General features: G+C 49.4%; 1 protein-coding gene across 1 annotated transcript in view; it reads right to left on the reverse strand.

Annotated features, from left to right (window-relative positions):
* Window positions 1-26,012, reverse strand: part of SHANK3 (SH3 and multiple ankyrin repeat domains 3) — a 289,287-nt gene that overhangs the window by 95,205 nt on the left and 168,070 nt on the right. The window contains exons 14-15 of the mRNA XM_030456676.1: window positions 22,709-22,822; window positions 5,888-5,963 (exon numbers count right to left, since the gene is read on the reverse strand). Coding sequence (XP_030312536.1) covers window positions 5,888-5,963; window positions 22,709-22,822 — 190 coding nt within the window. The remainder of the gene's footprint in view (window positions 1-5,887; window positions 5,964-22,708; window positions 22,823-26,012) is intronic.

Below are 26,012 nucleotides of genomic sequence, written 5' to 3' on the forward strand. Positions count from 1 at the left end.
ACTCTCTGTGACAAGAGACAAGTGGTCCCAGAAGATACCATTCACCAAAAGATCTGAACAGATGACTCTGAAGGCACGTTAATTTGACAAGTGGGATTATGCAGAAGCCTTTTCAAGAAGAGATTTCGTTTTCTCCCTCCACACTTCGGTTGCTATGGAGATGAAGGCTGCACCAGCCCAGTGCAAATTACCTTTTCCCAGCTAGATGGGCTACAAAACCCCATTTCCTGCAATACACTGAAACGGGGACACATCCAGCCCTAATGCTGCTGTCTGACCAGCAGCTCCAGCTGCACAAAGCCTTTGTGTCAAGGACTCATTCCCAACCTTTCTTTCTAAGCTCTCCTGGCAGGGGCATTTTCCATGCCTGGCCCCACCACAGCCCAGGCTTCCTCCCTGCTGAGCCCTGCCTGTACCTGGCTCCTCCTGGGCTTGCTAGGCAGCCCCAGCTGGACAGAGGGACAGAAAGGCCAATGCCATTTCCAGCTCCCTGCCCACCAGGAGTAACCTGGAGTAACCTGCAGGAGCAGAACTTGGGGAGGGCTCAACCAGGTCAGCAGACTTCAATACCACCCCTGAACCACCAGCATATCAGGGCTGCTGGGGCAAGAACAGCCAAGAAATAACCCACAGAATGGAAGAAACGAAAGGAAGTTGTCTCAGAGCCACACACAGCCATGAAACAGCTCAAGGCATTCCAGAGCAATTCCTTCTATTTGGTCCCTTCGAGAAGAGAGGGAACCAGCTCTTTGTTCATGTGTCCCCGTATAGCCTTAGGAAACCAAAAGTGCAGAGGAGGTGCCCAAGGTGGCCCCTGTGCATGACACAGGAAAAAGCTGGATGCTGATGGGGGGTAAGGAGCCATGACCACACAGCCAAGAGGGGTGAGCCCTGAACAGGACCTGGAGAAGAGAAGCCAAGGGCAGGCAGGGAGCTGCACCTACACGGGGCACCCACAGGCACTGCACTCTTGTGTGGCAGGGGAGAGGAGAAATAATGAGGTGTTGGTGCAGTCCCAAGGATCCCTAGGTGGTTTCACCCACCTCTGACATCACTGATTTGCTCATTTGGCCCATCAGAGCATAGAGAAGCTCCCTCAGCTCCCTCAGCTCTGAGGACAGATGGTGAACACCTCCCTGCCACCTGCAGCTCCCCCATGGGAAGCTGTACAGAACACAGAGACTCTTGAATGGGCATAGGGATAGGACAAGAGGAAACAGAGACAAACCAAAGCATAAGAAACTATCATGAGATACACAGAATACTTTTCCACCCTAGAAATAACCTGGGAGATAGGCCCAAGAGGGCTATGGACCCTTCAGCTTTGGAGACATCCTGATTTAGCTGGCTCTGCTCTGAGCAACCAGGTGTGGTAGAAACTTCCAGCCATCTCCTCCTGACCTCAATTATTCTGTAATTTTCTGTATTGAGATATTTGGCCAGCCAAAGCATCTCAGGGAGCAAAAAAGAAATAAAAAAAATCCCTGCTTAGAGACTTCTTCATGTTTTCTTCTCTCCTAAAGGCAGGCCCATCCAGATGGCTTGTGAATACTCAGAGTTGTAATCTCTCTCCCTGGTCAACTAATCCCTGTGATTGAATAATAAAAAAATAAATATCCCAAATTGTCTATTGCTCCCATTTCTTTTCCTTCCCTGCTGTGCCATGTGGAATGTGAGCTCTTAATTTTATAGAATGAATTTCCAACCACTTTAATCTCTTCCTTTAACATAGTTCATCAGAGAAGTCAATTCCCTTGTGATTGCCTCTTCCTGATAAGAACAAGCTCAGACTTCTCTCCTTGTTTGCCTCATTCCTGTTTCAGACCAGATTAGGTCTGCTGAGCCCTGTCTCACACTCCCTATCTTCAGAGGTGTAGGTACAGCTGCCACTGCCCTCTGGTGACCCTGGGGCACTCAGCACACCTCACTCCAGCAGTCTCATGCTCTCTTCTTCCTTTACCTGCACTTATGCTTCTAAGTGGCACCAGTAAGAGGTGGGGAACCCAACCCAGAGCAGCCTCTCATCCCTGAATCCATCACTGCCAGCTCACTGCTGACACTACTCAGGAACAAAAGCTCAGGAACTTTGCTCTCCCAGAGGCTGATCCCACAAAATAAAATACTTCTTCATTCAGTATACAGCCTAGTCTCTTCCTGTGTTCTCAAATATTCCCCTCCATATATTTGTAGCTTTCTTTTCACCTTATTAACCCAAAAAAAAGACTAAATACAGACCCTACCCCAAGCTGCAATTCAGTGTGCGGATGCTGTTCCCTGCTTGGGGCACCCATTCAAACCTGAAACTATTTCAAAGCTTTTCTTGAAATCTAAAGTAATTTGTGTGTAATTTTCTCAAGTATTTTGAAGTTGTTCCTCAAACATTGTCATTATGTTAATCTTCTCCCACATCTGAGACCTCCAGTGAGGGCAGAGATGAAGGAAGAAGCACTCTTCTGCAAACTGTGTTCATCGATTGGCTGCAGTGATCCTACAGCACCTCAGTGCTTAATTTCTGCTTTTAAAGAATATAGTGGCTCAAATGTTTCATATTTTTAAAAATGGAGGGGAAAACCTCACCATTTTGTTCACCATGCTTATTGAGGTGATCTCACACATACACATGTTCAGGAGATGCCTGCTGTCGAGTCCAAATTCCACCCTGTGAAGCTGACTAAAGGCACCCTTGCATCCTGCTGCAGGCAGGAATAATATTCTGAGTTGCTTTTTCTGTTCCCATAACTGCAGGAAGCACCAGCCCTTGGCCACCATGCAACACACAACACTGGCCTGTGGGGCCAGACAGGCCACCCTCTAGTTTGTTATTGCATGACTACACACCATCCCGTGGGAATGCAGCTAAAATCCTCCAGTCTGTTTCAGTTCAACCCGCCCATAGAAACCCTGAGTTTTCCCAACCAGTGCCAGCACCTTTACTGTGACCCCAGCATGCCCCAGTCATACTTGAGCAGAGCCCTCCAGTTTTGCAAGCACTGACTACCTGGGGATGCCAACACCAACTGGACTATGATGATCTGCAAGATCACCCAGCAGCAGACCCACCCTTCCTCCAGTCTCCTCTTTGCTGCTGCAGATACTTGCAGAGTCCCCTCACATCCCTCACCAGATTATCAAATGGGCTTTCCCTCCCCATCCCTGCAGGACTAAGCAGTGTCTCTATAGGCCTCCCAGGTCACTTCTCCCTTGTACACCTCTTCCTTGTGTCAGCAGAGCCAGGAGTTGCCCATGCATCCCCACAGCCCTCCTGCTGACCCTGCCCCATCTCCCACATGCCAGGATGGGTCACCCCTCAGCTTGGGGGAGGTTGTCCTGGGATATCAACTAGCCCCTGTGGACACTTCTCTCCAGGATGGTATCCCATGGGACTCTGCCATGCAGATTTCTGAAGAGGCTAAAGACATTCAGGTCGGATGCCCAGGCTTCATCCATCATGAAGGGAAGAGTTCAGAACCCAGAAGAGGTGCCTGACTCCAGATCCATTCAGCAGCCACAGGGGATAGCAAGGAAAAGGCTGTACATTAAAATCTGCTCCCTGGAGGGCTGGCTTCAGAGAAGATCCCACCTCACCCACAGCTACCAGCAGCTGGGTCAGGACAGTCGTCCTCCTGACTTCCCAGCAACAGCCAAGAGCAGAAACGTGATGAGGAACGAGCAGAGTGAGCACAGAGCAATAGCTCCCACCATGAGCTCCTGACCTCCACTGCTGGATGATGGAAAAGTCCCTGAGTCAGAGCTGCTCTCTGCAGATTCTTCCTCGGGTTTGTCTCTCTGCTTTCTGAGCCACTGTCAGTTTCAGGACTCAGCGTGTCACTAAGCAAGGAGACACATGGGAGAACATCCTCCTGTTTGCTTTCCTTGCTCTTGTTTCAGGACACGTGGATGTGGCACTGATGGGACTGAGGGACATAGCTTAGTGGTGGACTTGACAGAGTTAGGATCATGGTTTGACTTGATGATCTGTAAGGTCTTTTCCAACCTAAATGGTTCTATGATTCCAGTACCTCATGTTTTTGCAAGTGAAGAGACAGGGATCAGCCTGAACTTCTGGTTCAGCTGTTGCCCATCACTTATTTATGGACTTCTATCAAACCCCTTCTCCTTCACCATCATTTTCTAAGCTTGAGAGTTTCAGTCTATTCAGTCTCACCTGCTATGGAAAGTATTTCACCATTCTGAGCACCTGTTAGTTTTCCCTGACAACTTTTCAAGCATTACTTTTTAAGCCTGAAAGGCTCAAGCTGCCTGCAGGTTCCAAGATGTGGGTGAGTACAGATTTCTACAGAGAAGTTAACAACTACGATTTCCATTTTGTTCTTTTTTCCTTTTGTAACAACTCCAAAAATTAGATTATTTTTTTCTAGGTTCAGACTGGATCCAAAGTAAGCCCCAAATCTTGTTCTCAAGAACAAGTCAGTCTAACACCTTCCTATGAAGATGGATATGAAACACTGCCACTGGGGTTTTCCTGTATGCATTATTTCAGGTTTTCCTGTGTTGATGCTCAGCTGATGTTGGACCACCCAGTTCCAGTGTCACCTGTGTCCCTCCTTCACAAAAACTTTAGTTCTATTTTCTGCCCTACTCTATTCTCTGCTGTTTTACATGCCTCAGTGATGACAATGATGTTCCTGCTGTGATTTCACAGTGATGTCAGTTTTTTATTCCTAGGCAACTATGAAGAGCTAGAAAATCTTTACTGGGCAAGGGTACCTCACAGTGTTTCTTCTCTTCAGTGTTGTGTGCTACCTTCCACATGCCAAAATGTATTTCTGTCATATTGTTTATAAACACGGCTCGGTGGAATCCCATCCACCTACTTTTCTTGTGCTTGATGAATGTAATTTTGACTCATCTGCCGATTTTGACCTGTTTCCTGCCCTTTAAGACCAAAAGTAACCAGTGACTCCAGCACAGACCTTCTGGGGGATTCCCTGCAGCATTTGGCCACAGTGGAAATGGACACTGCTTTACCCCTGATTTTCTTTTTCACTGTCTTCTGAGTCATAGCAGCCTTTTCCCTTTTGCCTCATGCTCAGCTAAGAATACAAACAGCCCTGAAGAAGATTCTCATGGGATTTTTGAAAATCAAAATAAGTTACATACATTGCTTTGAGTAAAAAGTGCTCAGACCCATGGGGACAGACTTGGGATTAAAAGCTCAGTAAACCAGAATACATTCACCTCAAGTCTTCAGGATAATTTAAGTTTTTGAATAATGAAATCTCATAATTCTCTCCTCTCATAAACAACAATGCCCATCCAATTACACTAACAACCAAGAGTTTTTAAGCCTGACTGCAAGCAGAGTTCACACTGCCAAAGAACCCCGCTTTTAACCCTCAAACACAGGACCCCAGTGTGCAAAGTATACTCTTGGATCCAATCAACAGACCACCACCACGGTGGATTCCTACCCAGTTTGGTCATCTTCCCCAAGGTTGGTTTCCATGCTCACTGCCCTGTACCAAAAGAGCCCTGGTGACCAACTCTGCAGTCCAGGCAGCACAGGGACAACTTCTTCACACCATGTCCTACACAACAGCATCCTCCTTTTTCCCCTCCAGAGCAAAGTTGTAACTCTTCATCTGTATCCAACACATGCTCTTCACCTCCTGAAGCACACTAAATATTCTCCAGAATGTTTGTCCCTCAGCTGAGACATGCACCAGACTGCCCTGCAGCTTCAATGTTTAATCACCTAAGCCTTATCTAGATATTTTTAATTTCAACGATAAACTGAAATGACCAAAACCACACAAAAAGTTTCCTTCCCGTGAAAGCAACGTATCCTGCTCTGCCAGGGAAAGGAGATATTTTTCCATGGAAATGAATATCTCTGTCATCACAAAGCAGAGCTGCTGGTGCTTACCTGTGAGAGGTGAAGGTGTCGTAAGAGCCCACAGTATAATGTCGGAAGAGACGCTTTGTTCTGTCTTCTCTGGTTTCTGCAACAAAAAACACACATCACAAAGCTGAGAGTTACAGGGACACTTCTCTGCTGCCTCTCCTTCCACATTGTGAATACAGACAGTGAGTCCTGCTGCCATGCAAGCATTTATAAATAAACAAGTAATAATCTGTGTGCAGACACGTGCCAACCTGATCAGTCCCGTGCGTGCCCATGCACAGCCCCATATGCCCACAAACAGCTCCTGTGAATGTAAGATCTTGCTAGAACTTGTAAACCACAAGTTCCACCAAGACTCCAAAGCAGAGCCCAAGAGAAGACTCAGTGCTTAAAAGGCCAACACAGGCTCCACAACTGGCAGCAGCTAGATTCCATCCCCTTCTGTTTGGCCACATCCATCTTGTACGTCTCAGTGCAGAGGGATGCCATACCCACAGAGGAGTTGTGAACAGTCCTGGTGAGCCCACCTTCTCCACTGGGAACACCGAGGTCTCCAGGAGCACAGGAGTGAGGAGGAAGGAAAGCTGGGAACCTAGAGGAAACACCTGCTGCCACTTGTCTATTAACCACCAGACTGTACCCAGTGATCTGGCCAGCATCAGGGCACAGGCACTTCAGGCCATGCTTGTTGGGTCAGATCTACCCTTCAGGGTGCATTAACTCAGGAGTTCACTTGCCTGCCTCAGGAGCGTGAAACAGCCAGAGAACCTGCTAGCCTGATCTGTGAAGCTGACAAGAAAACAGATGCCAGGGCTGCAGGCTGCTGGAGGAAGGCAGCCTGACTCATGGCCAAGGACAGAGACACCACTGCAGACATCCAAAATGTGGTCTGCAGCTCATGGATGAAGTGGAGAGATGACAGGGAGATGGAAGAGTATTGAAGCTATGAGTCTCCTAACACAGAAAAAATTTGCATCATACTACCAAAACCAAATTATCACATGACCCAGAAAGGGTGTTGAAGGCCCACCCTGAGGAAAGCATCTGGGCTCTCACTGAAACCCGACTAAACACACGACATCTTTTTACAAGGGCCTGGAGGGATGGGATGAGGGGGGGAGGGTTTCCAGCTGCAAGAGGGGAGATGGAGAGGAGATCTTGGGGAGGGTGAAATTCTTCGGGGTGAGGGTGCTGAGCCCCTGTCCCAGGTTGCCCCCAGAAGCTGTGGCTGCCCCATCCCTGACAGTGCTGAAGGCTGGATGGGGCTTGGAGCACGCTGGGACCATGCAGGGAGCAGTACTCAATGTACAACTCAATGTACTGGGTGAGCTGTAAGGTCCCTCCAACTCAAGCAATAATGTGGTTCTATGATAATTCATAAGTAAATATGTGAGTACAGGGAGGGTGTGCTAAAAAACTGTTTTCTAGCCAGGGGTATGTGATCTAAACAGTGGGACCGTAAGGCATGGGACATGCAGCATCACACAGGTGCTCTGGCAATCCCCCCAGAAAAGGCAAGGGCCCAGCAAGACCCCACAGGCAGTGGGGATAGGGACATGGTGTGCTGGGTGAGGGGCTTGGGGCTGTCACCCAGGGGAGAGCAACCCCAGTGACTCATGGTGTTGGTCCAGCATGGCCTCAGGTGTTTACCTAATCCAGAGGGAGAATTCTTGAAGCCTGATGGTGCAGGGGGGGCTGAGGGTTCCCCACGAATCTTCCAATCAGATGGTCGTCCACCAAGCCCTGTCCCTGCCATCCTGGGAAAAACTGTCTCAAAGAACCAAGGAATTAATCTTGCTGGCAAAAAGACAAAGTAGGCCAAGGCACAGAGCTGTGCAGCACTGCCGAGCACAGCAGCACACCACAGAGGTACAGGTGACCCCAGGCAGCTCCCACCTTGCTCACCCTGCTTCATGGAGGCAGAGGGCTCCCAATGCCCAGCCAGGACACTGACTCCAGCCCCAGCTGCACAACCCCAGCAACACCCCAGCTCGCAGGGAAGGGGAGACCCTGCATGCTCTTGGGGGGCTGTGGGGGAGACACCTGCACTGTTCCTGTCCCCAGGGCCGTGGCAATGAACTCCGTGCTTGGCTTTCTAGGATCCTGCAACGCTGCCCATGGGGGAAGGAGGGCCCAGGACAAGGTCTAAAACATACCTGGCCCATCAGGATGAGCCTTGGTGTCTGTGCCTGTAATCAGCAGGCACCCACAGCTCTTGGCAGCCTGACACCGACACAGGAAAAATGGGAGAGGGAAAGGGAGCAGGGCTGCAGTGGAGGTGCTGGCATGGCACAGCGGGTCACAGCTGTGACACCGAGCACATGCACTGGCTCCATCTCATAGCACCAGGAGACACTCTTCAGCAAGAGACATCCTGATCCCCTCAGACAGCTGGGAGGGAGGGAAAGGAGGGAGCTACTGCTATGGGACCGAAGGCCCTGTGCAGACAGCCCCTCCTCCACCCCACTTCCCCCTCACTCCTGCCTCATCCTGCTCCCCAGCCCCCCTGCTGCTGTCCCTTCTGCTCCACCCTGCTCTGCATGGACACATGAACCTCATCTGCAAACACCTCTGTGGATCTCATCCCAGATCCAAGGGTGATGGCTGCTGATTTATAGGCTGCCCACAGCCCAAGGGCTCCTTCTCTTCCCAACTCCTAAATATAGTTTGTGCCCAGCCTATGGTTAATGGAGCCGTCACCGAGGCACTAGGGACTGAGTTGATGGATAGAGAGGAGCAAAGCACTTGGAGATAGGTGTGGAGAGGGAGGCTCTGCTAGTGCAGCAGCACAGACAGCCCAAAAGGACAGGCAAGAGCAGGGACCATGAGACATGACACTGAGAAACTACAGCCTGGAGAGCAGGAGGAACATGCAGAGGGCACAGGTTGTACTCGAGCTGCTCCACACGCTGCCTGGAAAGTGCTTTTGTGAGGCTTTTAAAGCACAATTCTTGCTAGTAAGCCTGCCTGATACATTAAGGTAAAAATGCAGGAACAGCTGGCCAAGAGCAGACTGAAGGCACCAGAGAGAAGGCTCTGGGAGAGCAGCAGGTCCAAAGTAAACCAGCTGATGAGCCACAGCTTGGGTGCCATTCCCACGCATCGCCCAGCACCCAGACTGTCCCCATCCTCTCTTCCCTCAGGCACCCACACTGGGTTAGAAAATGAAACAATAACTCTTTTGAAATGTGAAAACATACCTTTTTGTTTCTAGAGAATGTTGGAACTGGCCCTTTGGGCAAGTGCAGTGGAAGCCTGGGCCACAGCACTGGGTGAAGAATGACAAGTCATGGTTTTGAAACTGAACCATTTAATCTCTTCATGCAGCAGCAGGGACCTTACGATTATCACCCATGAGCTACATCAAACTACCTGAGAGGCGAAGGTCACAGCAACCACAGAGCCATCAGGCAGGTATGGAAATGAGGGAGAGACACACCATTAAACACAAGTTGAGAAAGAGGGTTTAAAATAGATTCTATCTTATAGGCAGAAATGCCAAATAAAAGTAGCGACAGACAAGTCAGAAGAATGCGGTGTCAGGAAGAGAGAAGTCCTAGGTCCTCACTTGTGCCTTCTGTAGTACACAGACACTTCTTGTGCCAGCACACCAACACAGCAGGCTCACAGATGCCCTGTCACAAAAGGGGAGCACTGATTCATTGCTTTTTGAACTGTCTCATCACCCAGGAACAGACACCACTGCTCTCTGTGAGGACAAGTGGTGGGTGGCCTCATCCCTATCAAAGAATGGTTTGGGCTGGAAGGGACCTTAAATATCACCTAGTTCCAAAACCCCCTTCCATGGGCAGGGACCCCTCCCCCAGCCCAGAGGGCTCCAAGCCCCATCCAACCTTCAACACCTCCAGGGATGGGGCAGCCACAGCTTCTGGGGGCAACCTGGGCACCCAGGGGCTCAGCACCCTCACCCCAAACAATTTCTCCCTCCCTCCCTGCCTGCCCAAGATCTCCTCTCCATCTCCCCTCTCCCAGCTGGAAACCCTTCCCCCTTGGAGGGTCCCATCCCTCCAGGCCCTTGTCCCAAGTCCCTCCCCAGCTTTCCTGGAGCCCCTTCAGGCACTGGAAGGTGCTCTAAGGTCTCCCCATTGCAGCCTTCTCTTCTCCAGCCTCAACACCCCCAACTCTCTCCCCCTGGCTCCAGAGCAGAGCTGCTCCAGCCCTCCCAGCAGCTCCAGGGCCTCCTCTGCACTGGCTCCAACAGCTCCGTGTCCTTCTGCTGATGGGGACCCCAGAGCTGGACACAGCTTTACCCCAGGGGGGTCTCCCCAGAAGGAAGCAGAGAGGGACCATCCTCCTTCTCACCCTGCAGGTGATGCAGCCCAGGACACGGGTGGTTTCTGGACCACAAGCTTGGCTGAGGCTGCTGCTGGTGCCAAGGCAGATCTGTGCTGCTCTGCAGGCACAGCCAGCACCAGGACTGCAGCCAGAGGAAGGCTCCAAAGCTGAGAAAGGGCTCGGTGGGAGAGCTGTGGTGGCTCAGCACATCCCAGAACCAGCACCTCAGCCCTGGAGCCAGTGGGGCACTGCAGCCCCCTCCCCTGCATCCCCTCAGATCAAGGCAGCCAGAGCACTGCTGCCCATTGTGCACTTCACCCACATGTCCCAAGCCACGCTCTCCAGCACCTAATGTGGAGTAGGCTGATGAGCAGATGCCACCACAATTAAAGCCTCTTCCAGGCTCTGTGCCAGGCAGCAAATTTGGCTGGGGTGGCCTTGGAGCACTGGTGAGGAAGAGAAAGGGAATTATTTCAGAAAGAGAAACACTGACCTGAGCTGGAGATGATGGGGGACACATGCAGTGCCCAAGGTGAGAGAAGAGCCCACTGCTCCTCCACTCAGAGAAGGAGCTGGAGCAGGTGGGATGCTGGAAGGCATCACCATGGTTGCCAGCTGTGGCCAGCTCTGGCCACTGCCCATCCTGTCCAGGCACAGGCTCTGTCAGCAGCAGCCATGAGCTTTATCTGAGGTGCAAATGAGCACGGAAACCCTGGCAGCCCCACTCCCCCCTGTCCCACAAGGCTGCCAGGAGATGGAACTAATTCATGTCCCTGCAGCTCCTGGAGTCACTGACTGAAAACAGAGAAAAGCTCAAGAATGTATTTCCTTAGTGATTTGTGGTATTACTGTACTTGATGCAGAGGGGTTTTTCTAACTTGTGCTTTGACTGATCTTCATTCCACAAAGTTCAAACACAGCTCTGGGAGTGAACACTTCTAGAAGCCCTGCTGTATGGTTCTTGCTGCCACACAAGTTCCACACAAGATGTGATACATTTGGTGAAACTCTGCCCTATGTTACACACACTCACAGAGGAGATAATTTGTATTGGTCTCTCTTGCCCTTAATTGATGAGTTATACTTACAATGCAATTACACTTGTTAGAGTTTTTAGCTTATCTGTAACTGATTTCAGCTGCAAATAAAATGAAATCTCCTCTAAAATAACTATGAGTCAGAGAGCAGCATCTGTGCTTTACTTCTCCTGGGGACTGAAGGCCCAGGGGGGGCTCAGCCCAACCAACACACACAGTGGAGCAGGGCCCAGGGAGATCTCCACAGCTGTTCCACATGGACTTACCCAGGATTCTGCAAAGGTATTCCAGAGGTGCCATCCAGGCAGCTGTAGCCTTTCTGATGGTACTCAAAGCCCTCACAGGAGCATTCTGACCACTTTCACCCTCCTCTATTGAGTGCTTGGGGGGGCCACAGGGTGCCAGGGGAAGCACCAGCTGGGGGTCCTCAACCAAACTGCATCAAGATGCTGCTCCCATGAACCACGCTCCCATGCTGCTCAGAAAAGGCCCACAGCCCATCTACAGAACCAGGGGAGGGGGAACAACATGATCCCAGTACAGCTAGTTTTCTTCCGGATTGTTTTGTTTAGTTTTGTTGCTTTTTTTTCTTTAAAGAGATGTAAAACAGGTCTACAAGGATCAGGAACTACCACAAGCTGTTAGCTGCCTCCAGAGAAGATCATATGTGCCAACAGTTTCCAGAGCAAAATCCAGGGTAAAGCCTGCCAGTCCTGCACCAACATTTCTTACAAGGGCCTGGAGGGATGGGATGAGGGGGGAAAGGTTTCCAGCTGCAAGAGGGGAGATGGAGAGGAGATCTTGGGAAGAAATTCTTTGGGGTGAGGGTGCTGAGCCCCTGGGTGCCCAGGTTGCCCCCAGAAGCTGTGGCTGCCCCATCCCTGGAGGTGTTGAAGGTTGGATGGGGCTTGGAGCCCCCTGGGCTGGGGAGGGGTCCCTGACCATGGCAGGGGGGGCACTGGGTGAGCAGTTAAGGTCCCTCCCAACCCAAAAGCAGAAAGAGGTGGTCACCCATTACAGCACTGAGAAGCCACCTGCCATGAGATCAAGAAGGCCCAACTGGCCATGGGGCTTTGCCTAGATCCAAGGAGACAGCTTCAGGAGGAAGCAAGAGCTGTCTGCCCAGACATGAGGAGGTTATTGACAAGACAGACCAAAGTTCTTCACCAAGGCATCTGGCAGGAGTTACCCTCCAGGTGCAACATCTCCCTTTCATCAAAACCCTTCATGTCAAATGCATAACCATCTCCACACCTGCCAACTGCATCTCTCTTACTGGACAAAATCACTTCACTCATATTAATGCTCTCATCTTTGCCCTCTGTGGACAGAACCAATGTCCCCATGACTGCCAGGGAAAGATGCCTACAGAAACCTCTCATGCAGATGATCCAGGTCACTGAATTATCTGGTGCTGACTCCACACAGCAGCCTGAGCCCTTCATCCCCACACACGTGGAGAGAACTGCAGCCACCCTATGAATGAAGCAATGCATCTGCCCTACACATGAAGATGACATCAGGAAAAAGAACAGTCACACCAAAGCTGGGTGTTTCTAGCAGACTGAGGGCTCCAGAGTAAAAAAAATCACACTAAAGATATGACCATGGAGAGGCCTCTGGACATTTTACTGCCCACAATTGTCAGGGCAGCTTGCAGCAAAGTTCTTCCTATGAGCTGGATCTAAACCAAAGCCTGTAATGTCCCTTCTAGAGTTCATCACAGTACATGGATGCAGACACAGATAAAACTATCTAGGGGTGACATGATTTACAAATGAAGTATGTTTGGTCATCTGGCAGTAGAGAAGAACAGGAATGCCTCTGCAGTATGCTCTGTTGCCCACAGCATCTCTCCTGGGCCCTGACCTTCCAGTAGTAGTCAGGACCATCAGAGTCAAGGTGAGGTCCATAATGGGAATTTCAAGTTCTTTCTTGGATTCTGGTACTAGGTCTATTTTTAGAGGCACAGGCTTTAGCAGGGGTAGGGAAGTGCCAGATGGCCATAGCAGGGTCTGCTATGACCTCACTCATGGACAGGGTCACTTCAACAGAAGCTATATGGTGACAGACATCCAAGAGCACATACGTTCACACTGCTTGGCATGTGCAAAGAAACCTGACATCCTGCTGAAGCCCTGAAATGCTCCTCAATAGTCCCCACAGCATGTGGAGAGCAGTTTGCCAAGAAGGAATCACACCTCTGTGACATGCTTCTTGTCCAAGAGTACTGTCCCAACCCCCAGCCAGCCTAGAGAGGGGATGACAAAGACTAAAGAAGGGAAGAAGGCCAGTGATATGCATCCCCCTGCAGAAGCTCCTTGCCAGGCCAGGAAACCCACCAACTGCACAACTAACCTGGAATATGGTGGCACTATGGAGAATGGTGATTCTGGAGACACAGGCACCCACTGTGCCACCAAGGAGGGTGACACTGCAAGCAGAGAAGCAACTACAACCCCAGCAAGTCTGGGGAGGATCCTCCTGTCTCTGCCTGCCCACCCTCCAGCTGTGTGCCCCTGCTGCAGAGGGAGAATTAGGACTGGGGCACCCGCATTCTCCAGTGATCAGGAGATGGGAAGAAAGCTCTTTCTTTTGGGATGGTTTTGGGGAGGTTTTGCATGCTAGAAAGCAGCATGGTGAATGCAGATGCTTTGAACAAAGACTGCTAGAAAAGGCCTTGATTGTTCCCCTCAGCAGTGGGAGTTCCAGGATCCTTACCCTGCTCAGCCTAAGGACCAGGACCCCCACAGATGTGCCCAAACTCCTGCAGCACTTCATCAGCACCAGCTCTGGCAACAGCATCCACAACTGTGTGGAAATTGTTCATTTTGTGGCCTTAACCTTGCTGCCTCATTTAATTGAGTGCCCCTGAGTTCTCACAAACAGTAAATCCCCCAGATTCTCCAGGTTCCCAACTGTATTCTCCTGACAATCTCCCCACACTTGCTGCTTTTTTAAATTCAGTCTCTCCTCATCTGGAAAGTCTTGGGGCCCATCAGTGGCAACCTCCATCTGCTGCAGAACCTGCCTGCTTATTTCTGTGCTTTGCTTTTTATCTTTCAACCAGTTTTACTTAAAAACAGACTTGGAGAAAGCCAATCTGACAGCTTTGTGAAAGCCTTGGTTCACTATATCAATCCTTGTCCCAGAGCTTGTTGACTACTTCAAAGACTTGTAAGGCACCCAGTGGACCTCCTGCTAAGAAGGCTTTAAAATGAGGAAGAGTCAGTAAAACATTGCTTTATTCCAGTTTTCACTTATTTGCAAGATACCAGGAAAACCCCAAATCGTATGAGAGTTACTGGTCTTTCCACCCTGGCAGTGGTGTCTGTTTATTACAATAATGACAGCTACTGCAGGTAAGGCTAAACTCTTCCACCAAGGCTGCTTTTCCCCCTCACAGACAGAAAGGATGATGCACCCTGACTGCAGGATTTATTCTAGTGGTAACCCCAGGAAATGCTGAACAACAGTTATGAGAGATGAGCACCTTGAAATTAGCAGTTCCAGGTAAGAGTTCTTATCTTCCTAAGGATGAGGGGATCTAACGCACCTGCTGAAGTTTGCTGGTGATACCAAAGGCAGTGGGGAAGTGGAGACTTTAGCAGGAAGAGCCACCCTGCAGGAAGACCTGCACAGGCTGGAGGATTGGGCTAACAAGAACCTTATGATGTGCAACAAGGACCAACGCAAGGTCTTGTATCTGGGAAAACATAACCCAGGAGTGCAGCACAGGCTGGGATTGATCTGGCTGGATGCAAAGGGACCTGGGGGTCCTAGTGGGGAACAAGCTCAGTATGAATGAAGAGTGTGCTTGCTGCAGCAAAGGCAGCCAACAGGATGCTGGGTTGCATCACCAGCAGGTAAAGAAGTCACCATCCCGTTCTACAGCACTTGCAAGGCCACCCCAGGAACAGTGTTCAGTTCTGGTACCCACTCTACAAAAAGATGTGGACAGGCTGGAGAGGGTCCAGAGGAGGACCACAAAGATGGAAGGCCTGGGAAGCCTTTGTGCTGTGTGAGGGAAGGCTGAGGGAGCTGGGCTTGTTCAGCTTGGAGAAAGGAAGGCTCAGGGGACACCTCTTCACCATTCACCAGCTGCACAGCAGCCTGGAAGTGGATAAACATTTCTTGTGAGCTCCAGAAGAGAAGAAATGGAAAAGTTAACTGAGAAAAGCAGAGAACTTGTGCTTTGCAGAAAGGTGATCGATGCAGAATTCAGAATTGCTCCAGCCTATGCCACATCTCCTCTCCTCCCAGGCTACCAGGAGCAGCAGTGCAAGTCTTTGTTCCAGGGAGCTTGTTTTCATTCTCTGTAATGTCAATAAAACAGTTCTGTTGAGTCCACATTCTTTCTGCAGGAGGCCAAATAGCCATGATGTGGGGTTTTTTGTAAACTGAGTAATGCTACAGAATTTTTTTTCTTTTACAGACCTCAGACCTATACAAATCAGCCCAGGAGAAAACCCACTTTAACCAGCTACTCTTTTTGTATTTCGAATTCCTTTGCATTTTGTACAGTTCAAATGTCAGCCTAAGAATGTTTTAAGACAACTAGATCCTAACACCTCGGAGACATAGTGCAAACGAGATAAAGGGGCTAAGAGTGCCAAGCACTGGTAAGAGGTTCATGGGTAAGTGGCACAGGAAATCCTTTCTCTGCCCTGTCCCTCGATGCATCCTGCTCAGCCCACTGCTTCAAGGAACATGGCTGCTCAGTTCATGCCCAGAAGATTTGTAGTACCTGAACCTGACCACTAAACCACTCATAGTACACCTATGTTTTTCTTGCTAAGTGGTCAAAACAGTCTGAAGTGGTCTGTTACCCATAATGTTACGAAAAGCCAATCCTCAATGGATCTAGTACCAAAAATTTAAAATTCCCATTTTGGGAAAGGGGAAAAAAACAGAAAATCTAAGACATACTGGCTTTAGAACCTAAACAGTACCTTGGGACACTCATAGCACTGACCTTCATTCCTGACTGCAAGAGGAAGCTGCCAGAGAGAAAATTAATTAACACAGGAGTAAAGTTCAGAGAAACAAAGGGGATCAAGGTTAAAGGCAGCAGAGCCAGAGAGGAAGCCTATATAAGCAGAGAGATAATGGAGACAGGATAAGGCTTGGAAGGAAGTCAGAAAACTGAAGGAGAAATCAATAGGATTTTTAAAATGCAGGTATAGAAGTAGCCAGAGGACTCGCTCCCACCTCGTGGACGACAAGTGACGTGTGCTGGAGGGACAAGCAGCTCTGCTGGAAGGCTGATGGTGCCGTGGGCCCAGGGGAACTGGGAGATACCTGAGCTGCTGGAGATGGATTTCATTTGCATGCTTGTCCAGCAGCAGCTGGCTGGCCATGTCACTCAGCACTCCAGAATCTACGGTTCTTTGTTCCCAGGTCTTCAGCCATTCCCACAGATGCTCTGTGTCCATGGGCCACACGTGTGACTGGCTGGTACAGCACTCACCTGCACAAGGAACTTCTGATTTCACATTCTGCCAGGGAACTGTCACCTCATAAGCGCCCAAAGAGGAAGACTCGTCTCTCTCAGCCAAGAAGCAATGGTGAAAGCAGACCCATTTCTTTGAATGCTAAAAAGGCTGAAGATCTACTCTTAATACCACTCTTCACACAGAAGCCAGTGGCTGTGAGGGTAGAACAGGAGATGTACAGAAAGCTTTAATAAAAGCCAAGGTGTACAACAACCACCAGCCTCTCCTTGTGCACAGAGCTGGCCAGCAGTTAGACCTGATGATCTTAAAGGTCTTTTCCAAACAAAACAATTCTATGATTCTAGCCCAATGCAGAAGACCATCAGGCATAAAGCCACACTGGTCATTCCATGCTTTTACTGCCCTGCTTCCCTCGCTCCTCCTGTCCAAAGCCTGGAGCTTTCCTCAGGTTGCTGTCTACCTGGGCAAAGTCTGAGTGCTCACTGGATTGGTGATGCATGATGACCTGGTGGCCAGCAGGCCAAAAAGGTTCCATCTCAGTTGATGCTGAGGTTTCTTCCCAGGACAATTAAGCACACAGCCTGCAGGAAGAGACCAAACTCAAAACTCAGAGTCCCAGCAGGGCAGTTTGCAGCACTTGGCTGCTCTTTTGCTGCACTCCCAGTGCATGGGAGTCACTCGGTACCCTCCGAGAAAGCCACCTCTGAGCTTGCCACCAGGCAGGCCTCATCACATGGCACCGAGGTGCAGAGCTGTGCTGGAACATTTGCAGGTCCATCTTCTCACTGATGATTCTGCCATGCCACATTGAAGAACTGGAAAAGTAAAAGAGGGACGTTCCTTCCTGCAGGGGCTCTGGGGACAGCTCAGCAGCTCCTGATGCTGGGCTTGCTTGCTCTGGATCCCAACCTGCAGCTCCTGGCAGGTGCCTCCTCAGGAGCTCCATCTCCCCATGCAGGGATTCTGAAAACACCTCCCCAGAAGAGCTGCAGTTTTTGGACCCAGAACCCTCTGCTCGGCCAAGGCTTCTCTTTCCCAGCCCTGGGAAATAGAGCTGACCAGATTTTTTCATTTCTTGCTGTCCACAGTTCCTCTCCTGGTGTAGTCTTTCTCCAAAAAAGCATGGTATTAGTCACAAAACAATGACTGCTCAGTTACAGCAAGGTACCTGGGTGCTATCTGCCAACACCACAACCAACAAGACCCAGCCCATACAAATGACCACAGGGTACACCAGCAGAGTCTCAGCTGCAGGATTGCAGGTCCATGCCATGGCTTTACCCACCACCCAGCCTCCCTGCAGAGGAGGGTCCATCCCCTGTTAGTTCAGTCCCACCCCATATCACTTGAGGATGGAGTTCTCCAGAGGAGGATCACCATCAGCCAAGGCAGACACCACAATGTACCAAGAAAATAAAAGGGAGGTGGAACAGATAACCCATCCCTTCGCATGCAGGACACACAGAGATAAAGCTATAAAAGAACAAAAGGAGCCGACCTCCCCAAAGGCTGGTGCAGACCTCCAGGAGAGAGACGATCAATTCACTGCAGGAAATTAGAATGCTATATTTCATTAAGGTACCAAAATCCCCCACAATCCTCCTCCTCCTCCTCTGCAACCTACGCATTTGCATCACCTGAGGTTGGTAGCAGAGACGAATGAAGAAGAACAACAGTGCCCTCTACCAAAAGAAACAGCCAACAACTTCAGCAACCTCCGGCCCCAGGCCCGGCTGCTGGGGCAGAACCAGCCCAGCTCTCCAGAGGAAGGAGAGGACCTCAGGACCACTTAGTCCTCGTTCAGACCACTGGGACCAAGGGCTCATGCTGACACCAGATCCTCCGGAGTGGTGATGGGCTCTGGTGCCTCTGATCTACCAGGTTGGAAAATACTTCTGACTCTCTTATGCAACACGGGAATGGATGATTCAGAAGCAGCAATACTTGCTTTTTTCTTTTTTTCTTTTTAAAATCCCATTGTTACACCATCTGCTATTCCAGTATCTCCAGGACAGACAGTGAGAGGACAGGCCCTGCCAGCAAGATGCTTCACTGTTGCACTTGAGAAGAACTTGAGGACCAAACAATTGTTATTCCAATTTCAAAGCATTTCTTACCCAGTAAACTGATTTCTTGATCAGAAGGTGGTTCAACCTCCTAATTTTTTCTTCAGAAAGCCTTCCCACAATGGGAAGAAATGGTAACACTTCCACCACCTCCAGTCCTACCCACAGGTACTAAGGAAGTAACTAATACATCCCTGTCATACAAGGGGGGTGTATTCCACCCTTCAAATTATTTTTGTTTTCTCAAAAAAGAAGAAATGCCAAAGACAAAGTTGACTAGCAACTGGGTTAACATGGCTTCATGTTTCAGCAGTTTAGATGCTCTGATGATGGAAAACAACTGGAATTCTTGCCACCAACAAATGGGCAGACAAGGAGCTGCTAGGAGAGGTCTCTGCCATGCCAAACACAGTTCCCTGGAGATCAACAGCTCCCACATCCTTCCACAGGAACCAAAAAGGAAAAGATACCCGTGATGAACAACCCTGCATGTCCACAGGTGCTCCTCAGACCACCAGATGAAGCCTGATTCAGAAGCAAAGAGCTTCCCAGCACCTCTCTCCACAGTGGCAGATCTGCTAGAGGAAGCAGATGAAGGGCACAGAGCATCTCCTGGAGGAGGCATCCAGGACAGCATCTCTCCATAAAACACAACCTGAGAGAGGCAACAGCAGCAGGGTGACACCCAGTGCTCTTGGAGCAATACCAAGGCCCAGGTCCCAGGCTGGCAGAGCACTGGGGAGCTTCTGCTCCCTCCTCACACCTTCTCCCAGGCCACAGGTTAGTTCCTGAGACACGAGGCTGCTCCCACGTACAGACAAAGGCATTGGGCACACTCTGCACTTGTTCTTCTGCAATTTCAACCAAAGCTGCAGGCTCTTCTCCTAACACTTCTCTGCATCCCAGACTCAGAACTCCAGACTGGAGACTCCTCTGTAACTGACCCAAAGCAAGAATGAGTTGCGTTCAAAACGAGGGAGGAGCCATTTCAGTGCCAACTCCAGTAAAAGTTGTCCAGTGAGTGATCAACTAAGTCTTGCAAAAATTAATCCTCATATTTAATTTCATATACTGGAAATACTCCTTAATTATATTACTAAGAGTTGAATTATATTACTGAGATCTGTGTGTGGAAGCTGAGCTGGTGGAGTCCCAGCCCCACAAGCTGTTGATGCCTGTCCAAGAAGAGATCCCACCATCGAGGCCACTTCATCCTTTTTCTGTTATACCAACTCACCCATCTCTGAAAGTGAAACGTTCTCACCTCGTAAGACATCACAAGGAAACATTAGCAGAACATTTCAGTTTTCTTTTGACTACAGCTATTAGTGAAAGCATTTAATAGGTGGAATCATTAATCAGCTAGTGACAGATGACAAAGTTCCAGTGCCCCTCCACATTTCCTCCAACTTCATTTCCCACAGGACACTGTCCTGAATTCCAAGCAATCTGGAACAACAACCAAGAGATTTAACAGACCTCCTTCAGCACAAAAGCATTCCTGAATGAACACCATTCTGTCTTACTCCCTCTCCCAGCTTTCCCCACCTCTCTCTTCCTTCAAAATCTATGTTAAGCCCTTTTGTACCAGCGACCTCTGAGCCCCTTAACTGGGGCTGCCCAGAGCACTCACAAACAGGAGGCTCATGGTTACCTCCTTGACATCCCTGGTAACGTGCCAGTAATTTTCCCCATTTTCTTTTTGGAAAGCTGGTGTCATTTGAGTGCTGGGTGCTACAAGGGCAGGGCTGCCACAAAGGGAGGATGGCAAGAACCCAGGAGACCCCACAGTGGGCAGGGTCCGGCAGGACAGAGCCAGAGATAGTGGCCAGGTCCAACCAGGACTCCGGCTCATGAGGCAGCAGCACAGTGATGGGGAAGGGATCCAGACCAACCTGCAGATGGGGTTTAGGCCAGGTCTAAGGCAGCTCCACAGCCATGAGGCAAGGTCTGAGGTCAAGCTGGGAAATCAGACCACGGGTCAGAGGGTCCATGGCCAGCCACAGACAGAACTGACTGAACTGCAGACCAGGACCATGGTTCAGGCAGGGACTGAAAGCCAAAGCTTAAACAGAGCTCCTGGGACCAGCGCTGTGAGAGGAGAACTGAGGTGAAGCTGGGCAGGGACATGAAGACACAGCAGTGTCCTCTGGGCCCTGATACTGTTCTCTCCATCTGGCAAGATCAGCCCTGCCACAGGCTTTCCATCTGACATGTGCCTGTTTTGACAGGGAACAGCTCTGGTAGATTTCGACCTTTATCTAATTAGCTTTGATCTTATCTCATTCTTGTTGCTTAATAGCTCAACATCCTCTTACTCTTTTATTTGTACAGCTGAAAAATCTACCATTACTCCTCTTAACATTTTTGGCAAGTTGCACCTTACATTCATGATTTCAGATCCCCTTGATACAGACTTTCTTTTTATTTTTTTTTCAGATGAATCCCAGTTTGTTCTTTGAGAGCTCTGCTTATTCCTTGAGGCCTGGGGAAAACTACATTTGGATTCCTTTTCTGAAAGACTTCTCTTTTATAAGGAACACAGGACAGCTTCTTGTAGCTTTGACTTAAAATACTCACTCAAAATCCTGCTCCTGTTTACCTCACTGAAGACAGACAGTTCCATTTACTGCACTACATTTTTCCTCTTGATCAAACATAAAAATCCAGACTCTCTCCTTGTTACCACGAGTATATCTTACACCACTGTTTTCCAAAGCAATGTAAAAGTCCATGGCTTTCTCCTACCTCCTCCTGCACAGGCACCACATACAATTCACACCTGAGCTTCACCCTTACCTCTGCCTGTCCTTCAAGCACAGACCTGCTGCTCTGGCCTCTTCTCACCCAGGACAGTGGGTGGACTGACCAAATCCCTCAGCTCACCCTCCTCCCCCTCCACATGCACGAGCTGGTGTTTTAGCCCAAACATCTCAGCCTGATCCCACTATCCATCACCATTCCCACCAGGAGAGGAGATGGCCTCTTCCCAGGGCAGTCTGCCTGCTCTGCCCTTGCTTCCACCTGTCCATCCCTCTCCTCTTTTGTGGTCCTTCGAGCAAACACTCATCAACATCTATCCAGTTTTCCTTCTCTTGTACCAAAACGAGCCAAGCAAGTCCAAACCAACCCCTTCATACCTTGGTTTAAAGCCACTTGGATTTCTGAGGGACCAGATGTTTGTTAGAGTCCCTTTACCTGAACACCCTCAGTAGTGGAACAGCAGGTGACTTCCCACCCCCAGAACCCCCAGATTGTGCCTGGCTGCAGTATCACCATCCCAGTACAGGGCTATGGGGCACGTGTCCTTCCCTTGCTGCTGATGGACACCAGGCAGCTGGTGCTCAGCATCTTAGTCCTCTCTAAATTCTGAACCACATGGTTCCTGGGGACATGGTGAGGAGAAGAATGGGAGGTGGACATATATATGGGCTGGACATGCTGAAAAACTGACAAACAACCTCTTTTTTGTTTTATTTTAATCAGAGCCCTACATTTACATTCTCACAGTGTAAGACCATCTCCCCAGGTCACTGGAGACAGATCTACTGCCTCTCAGGTACTTGTACAAGTGTTACCCACCCATGGTACCTGTCACATCCCTTGGTGACACTCCACAGCACCTCTGCAAGCACGAATGAAGCTCCAAGTGGCTGCTCAACAAGTGGGAGAGAGAGTGCAGTCCCACTCTCTTGCTCCATCACTGTCACTTACAGAAGACCCAGCACTGCCACGATCCCTGCCAAAGGGACTGCTGTGGTCAGGACCACACACTCACCACGGATCAGTGTGTCCACCACTGGGTGTTAATGCACTCAGTAACATGGACCAACACTTTGAGACACAATTCTTGAGGTGCACCCATTGCCCACAGGAACGAATGGGCAAACTCAGGCGACTGCTGGAAATTTACAATGAATCCTTTTGAATTTCCAGGCTGAGCAGTGTGTCTGCTGAGAGGCACACAGACCTAAGACAAGAGCTTACCTTGCCGTGGATCATACTGTCGCATCTGCACCTCCTCAACACATTCTGCTGGGAACCAGCCAGTCCTTCCCTTCACAGTTCCTTCCCAAAAGCCACCTTCACCAATACTCAGCACTGTGGGAAGAAAGAAACAGGCTGGTGAGAACGAGCAGGGCTCCCAGGGAAAGGGAAGGCAAACACTACCATCACAATGTTAACACAGCAGAAACACAAAACAGCAGAGACAGAAAACTTGTCTGGGGTCAGGTGTGGTCTGGAGAAAGAAAGCACCTCAAGAAGCCTTCCAAAGCTTCTTTCACCCATGTCCAGAATAGAGACAGGGGCTTTGGTAAAACCATTTCCTGGACATAGGTGACCTGCTGTAACTTCTGATGTCTTCAAAGCAACAGAGAAATCACCACCCTATAGAGCAAAAAAGATGCAGAGAGAAATTGGCTGCAGCGACAACATGAGTCAGTCTGGGGAGTGAGAACTGGGGTGTCCTGACTGGCCTGTGTCCAGAAAACCAAGAGCTGTTCCACTCGGAATGACACAGCAAACAGGGAGGCACTTCACTGTCACAGCAACATTCTCCCAGCCCATTAAACCTTGCTTTTACTTGCTCAAAGCTTAGAGGAGTGGAAAGGAAGTCTTGAAACGTGCTCTGAAGATTAAATGAATTCAGACTCCAGGAGATTTTAATGGAGAATCACATCAGGAGCGTTCTCATTAAACCAGGGAACGATCAGCTTGAGCTCCTCACCAACTGCTGGCTGATAGGGAAGACTTCCAGGTAGCCAGGATACAAACTACAGAAAAGCTACAGACAAAACCAGGACTGCTCACACTCCCAGAGAATGAACTGGGGTCCAAAGCAGAGTAGCCAGCACAGTTCAAGGTTACAAAACAATTTGAGGTTTCTGCTATGAAATCCATAGCCAGGAAATGTATGTCTCATGGCAGCTGTCACCTCCTAGCTCCCTGCAACTGGATCCCCCACACCTTACGCTAGCAGGCTCTGCAAGAAAGATTTGGATTGTTTGAGGACATTTAAGAAATGCATCGGATGTTACCAGTATATTTCCTGTGGCCACAAAGAAAATTCTTGTCATTCCCAAAGTACCCAAGAGATGCACATTACACAAGAGAGAAAAAAGGGAGGGGAGAATCATCACCAATCTCTCTGGATGCTTCCCATTTATGTAGGATATCAGAGTGCCCAGATATTACCCTAGTTTTATCTGTAAAGTGGCTGGTGTGCACCTCTCACTCAAAGTCAATCACAAGACAAATGAATTGCTCCATCCTGATCCCAGCAAGTGGAGAAGAGCAGTTTTTCAGGTTACCAAGGCTCACAGCACTTTGCTAACCCTTAGAAACACAGGGGTCTCCAACAGACTGTGAATCCATGTATTAGATGTAGCCTACAAAATGCTACAGATCAAGAGAAACTGCTGCACATCACCCCAAAGCAATCAGCTTTTGATACATCTTTTGGGAACCATCATGGTGCAGCATTTGAGTCGGCGAATCATCTGACATCCAGACACCAAAAAAAAACCAAACAGAGGAGTCAGCATCCTGGGGTCCCTGCTGCCAGTGACCTCAAAGTTGTTCCCTCAGCATTATCAGGATGACAAGTTATTAAAACCAAGCCCAGTCACATCAAGAGATGCACTGGGTTAGCACAGGGACCTGGGGTTTCTTGGGTCTTGCTTGATACTAAACCCCTTGGTCCCCTCTACCCACATTGCACTGGACTCTCCAGCTCTTCAACCAACCCCTGGACAGCAGGTGAAGGGAAAGGCTGACATTGGGTCTATTTTAAACTTGCATCAGCTTATCTGAGGCTTTTTTCCTGTGGATGTTTCTCCTGCTCAATAATCATAACCTGACCTTATAGCACTGAAAGCCGAAGCTCCATCTTCATTCTGAGCTCGCCGACCATCTGAAAGGCACCCAAGTGAATCTGACAGACCACGGGTCTGGGGACCTGACCCAGCACCAAGGCAGTCACCTTGGAGGCTCCAGCCATCAGGCAGGCCCCAAGAAAACACAAGGAGCCTCCTGTGGCTGACGACTGAAAACTTTGACTGATGACTTTGGCAAGAAGATGACAGCAATGAGGCAACCAGCAAGCATGGGGAAGCCTTTTTGGTCTCCTTCTCCTGTGACTGCATTGCAGCCAGGCCACAGGAACAGAGGTGGCCTGCATTTATTCAGCTCTAGACACAAAAGTGTGGAGACTTCTACCCTGGAAATATTCCAAACCTGCCTGCAAACCATCCTGTGCCACCTGTTCTTGATGAACCTGCTTGAGCAGAGAGGTTCGACTGGGTGTTCTCTAAAGAGCCCTTCAAATCCCCACCATGCTGTGATTCTGTGAAACCACCAAGAAAATGAGTCCACTGGTACAACATGATACCCAGCAACCAGACCTCTGATCCTCAGTAGGAAAAGCTCGTGAGATAAACTTTTATAATAATAAAATTTGCCCTACAAGACTACGTAAGTGTCCCATGGCTGTGCCTGGTGTTGGAACCCCACACAAACACCAGCTACAGCCCCTCTTCACCACAGCAGGACTAACACTTCACAGACAGCACCATGGGCTCTATCCCTGCACCCATCACCACGGTCCCCCCGTGTCATTCACAGCAAACCCAAACATCAGACATTAATAACTCACAAGCACTGTGCTATGCCAGCCAACCCAAATTCCCCAACGACCAGGAGCTTCACAATTGCTGGTAGGCAGGCCCCAGTCCTGCAGGAACCAGGGGAATAACAAACAAACAGGCAAGCCTGATTTGCAAGCCAAACGGGAGACTCATTTCAGTCTCTTCTCTAGTTCTTTTCTTGAGATGCAAATGCTCCTGCTCTCCATCAGTGAAGATGTTGTTACCATTTGGAACAGACCCAGATCCCATACTTTATTTCCCACTGTTCTCGTCCATGCTTTAGAAGCTCTGCTAACACTTCCCAAAGGAAAATTTCCCCTTTATAGTACTTTGTACTTCCAGCTTCCAAACCAGTCCCCTGTGGAGGAGAGCTCATCCAGCTCCCCTGAGCCTTGCCTCATTGTGCTTGGCTCTGGAGGCACACAGCACTCCTTTCTAAGATTTGCTGCTTCTTGAGGACTGGAATAACTGAAGTTTTCAGCCTGTCTGGCATCAAGCTGAACACAGATTGTAAGGTAAGAGCAAATCTGAATCTATTCTGATTAAAGGAAAAACTGAAGTTGTCCACATATCACTGGTTTGTCTCTGAGGATGTTGCATGAGACAACATAAGAACCTGCTCAAGTCAAAGTAAACAACACCCA

The sequence above is a fragment of the Calypte anna genome, chromosome 10 (assembly GCF_003957555.1).
Source record: "Calypte anna isolate BGI_N300 chromosome 10, bCalAnn1_v1.p, whole genome shotgun sequence".
In the NCBI taxonomy this organism is placed as follows: Eukaryota; Metazoa; Chordata; class Aves; order Apodiformes; family Trochilidae; genus Calypte; species Calypte anna.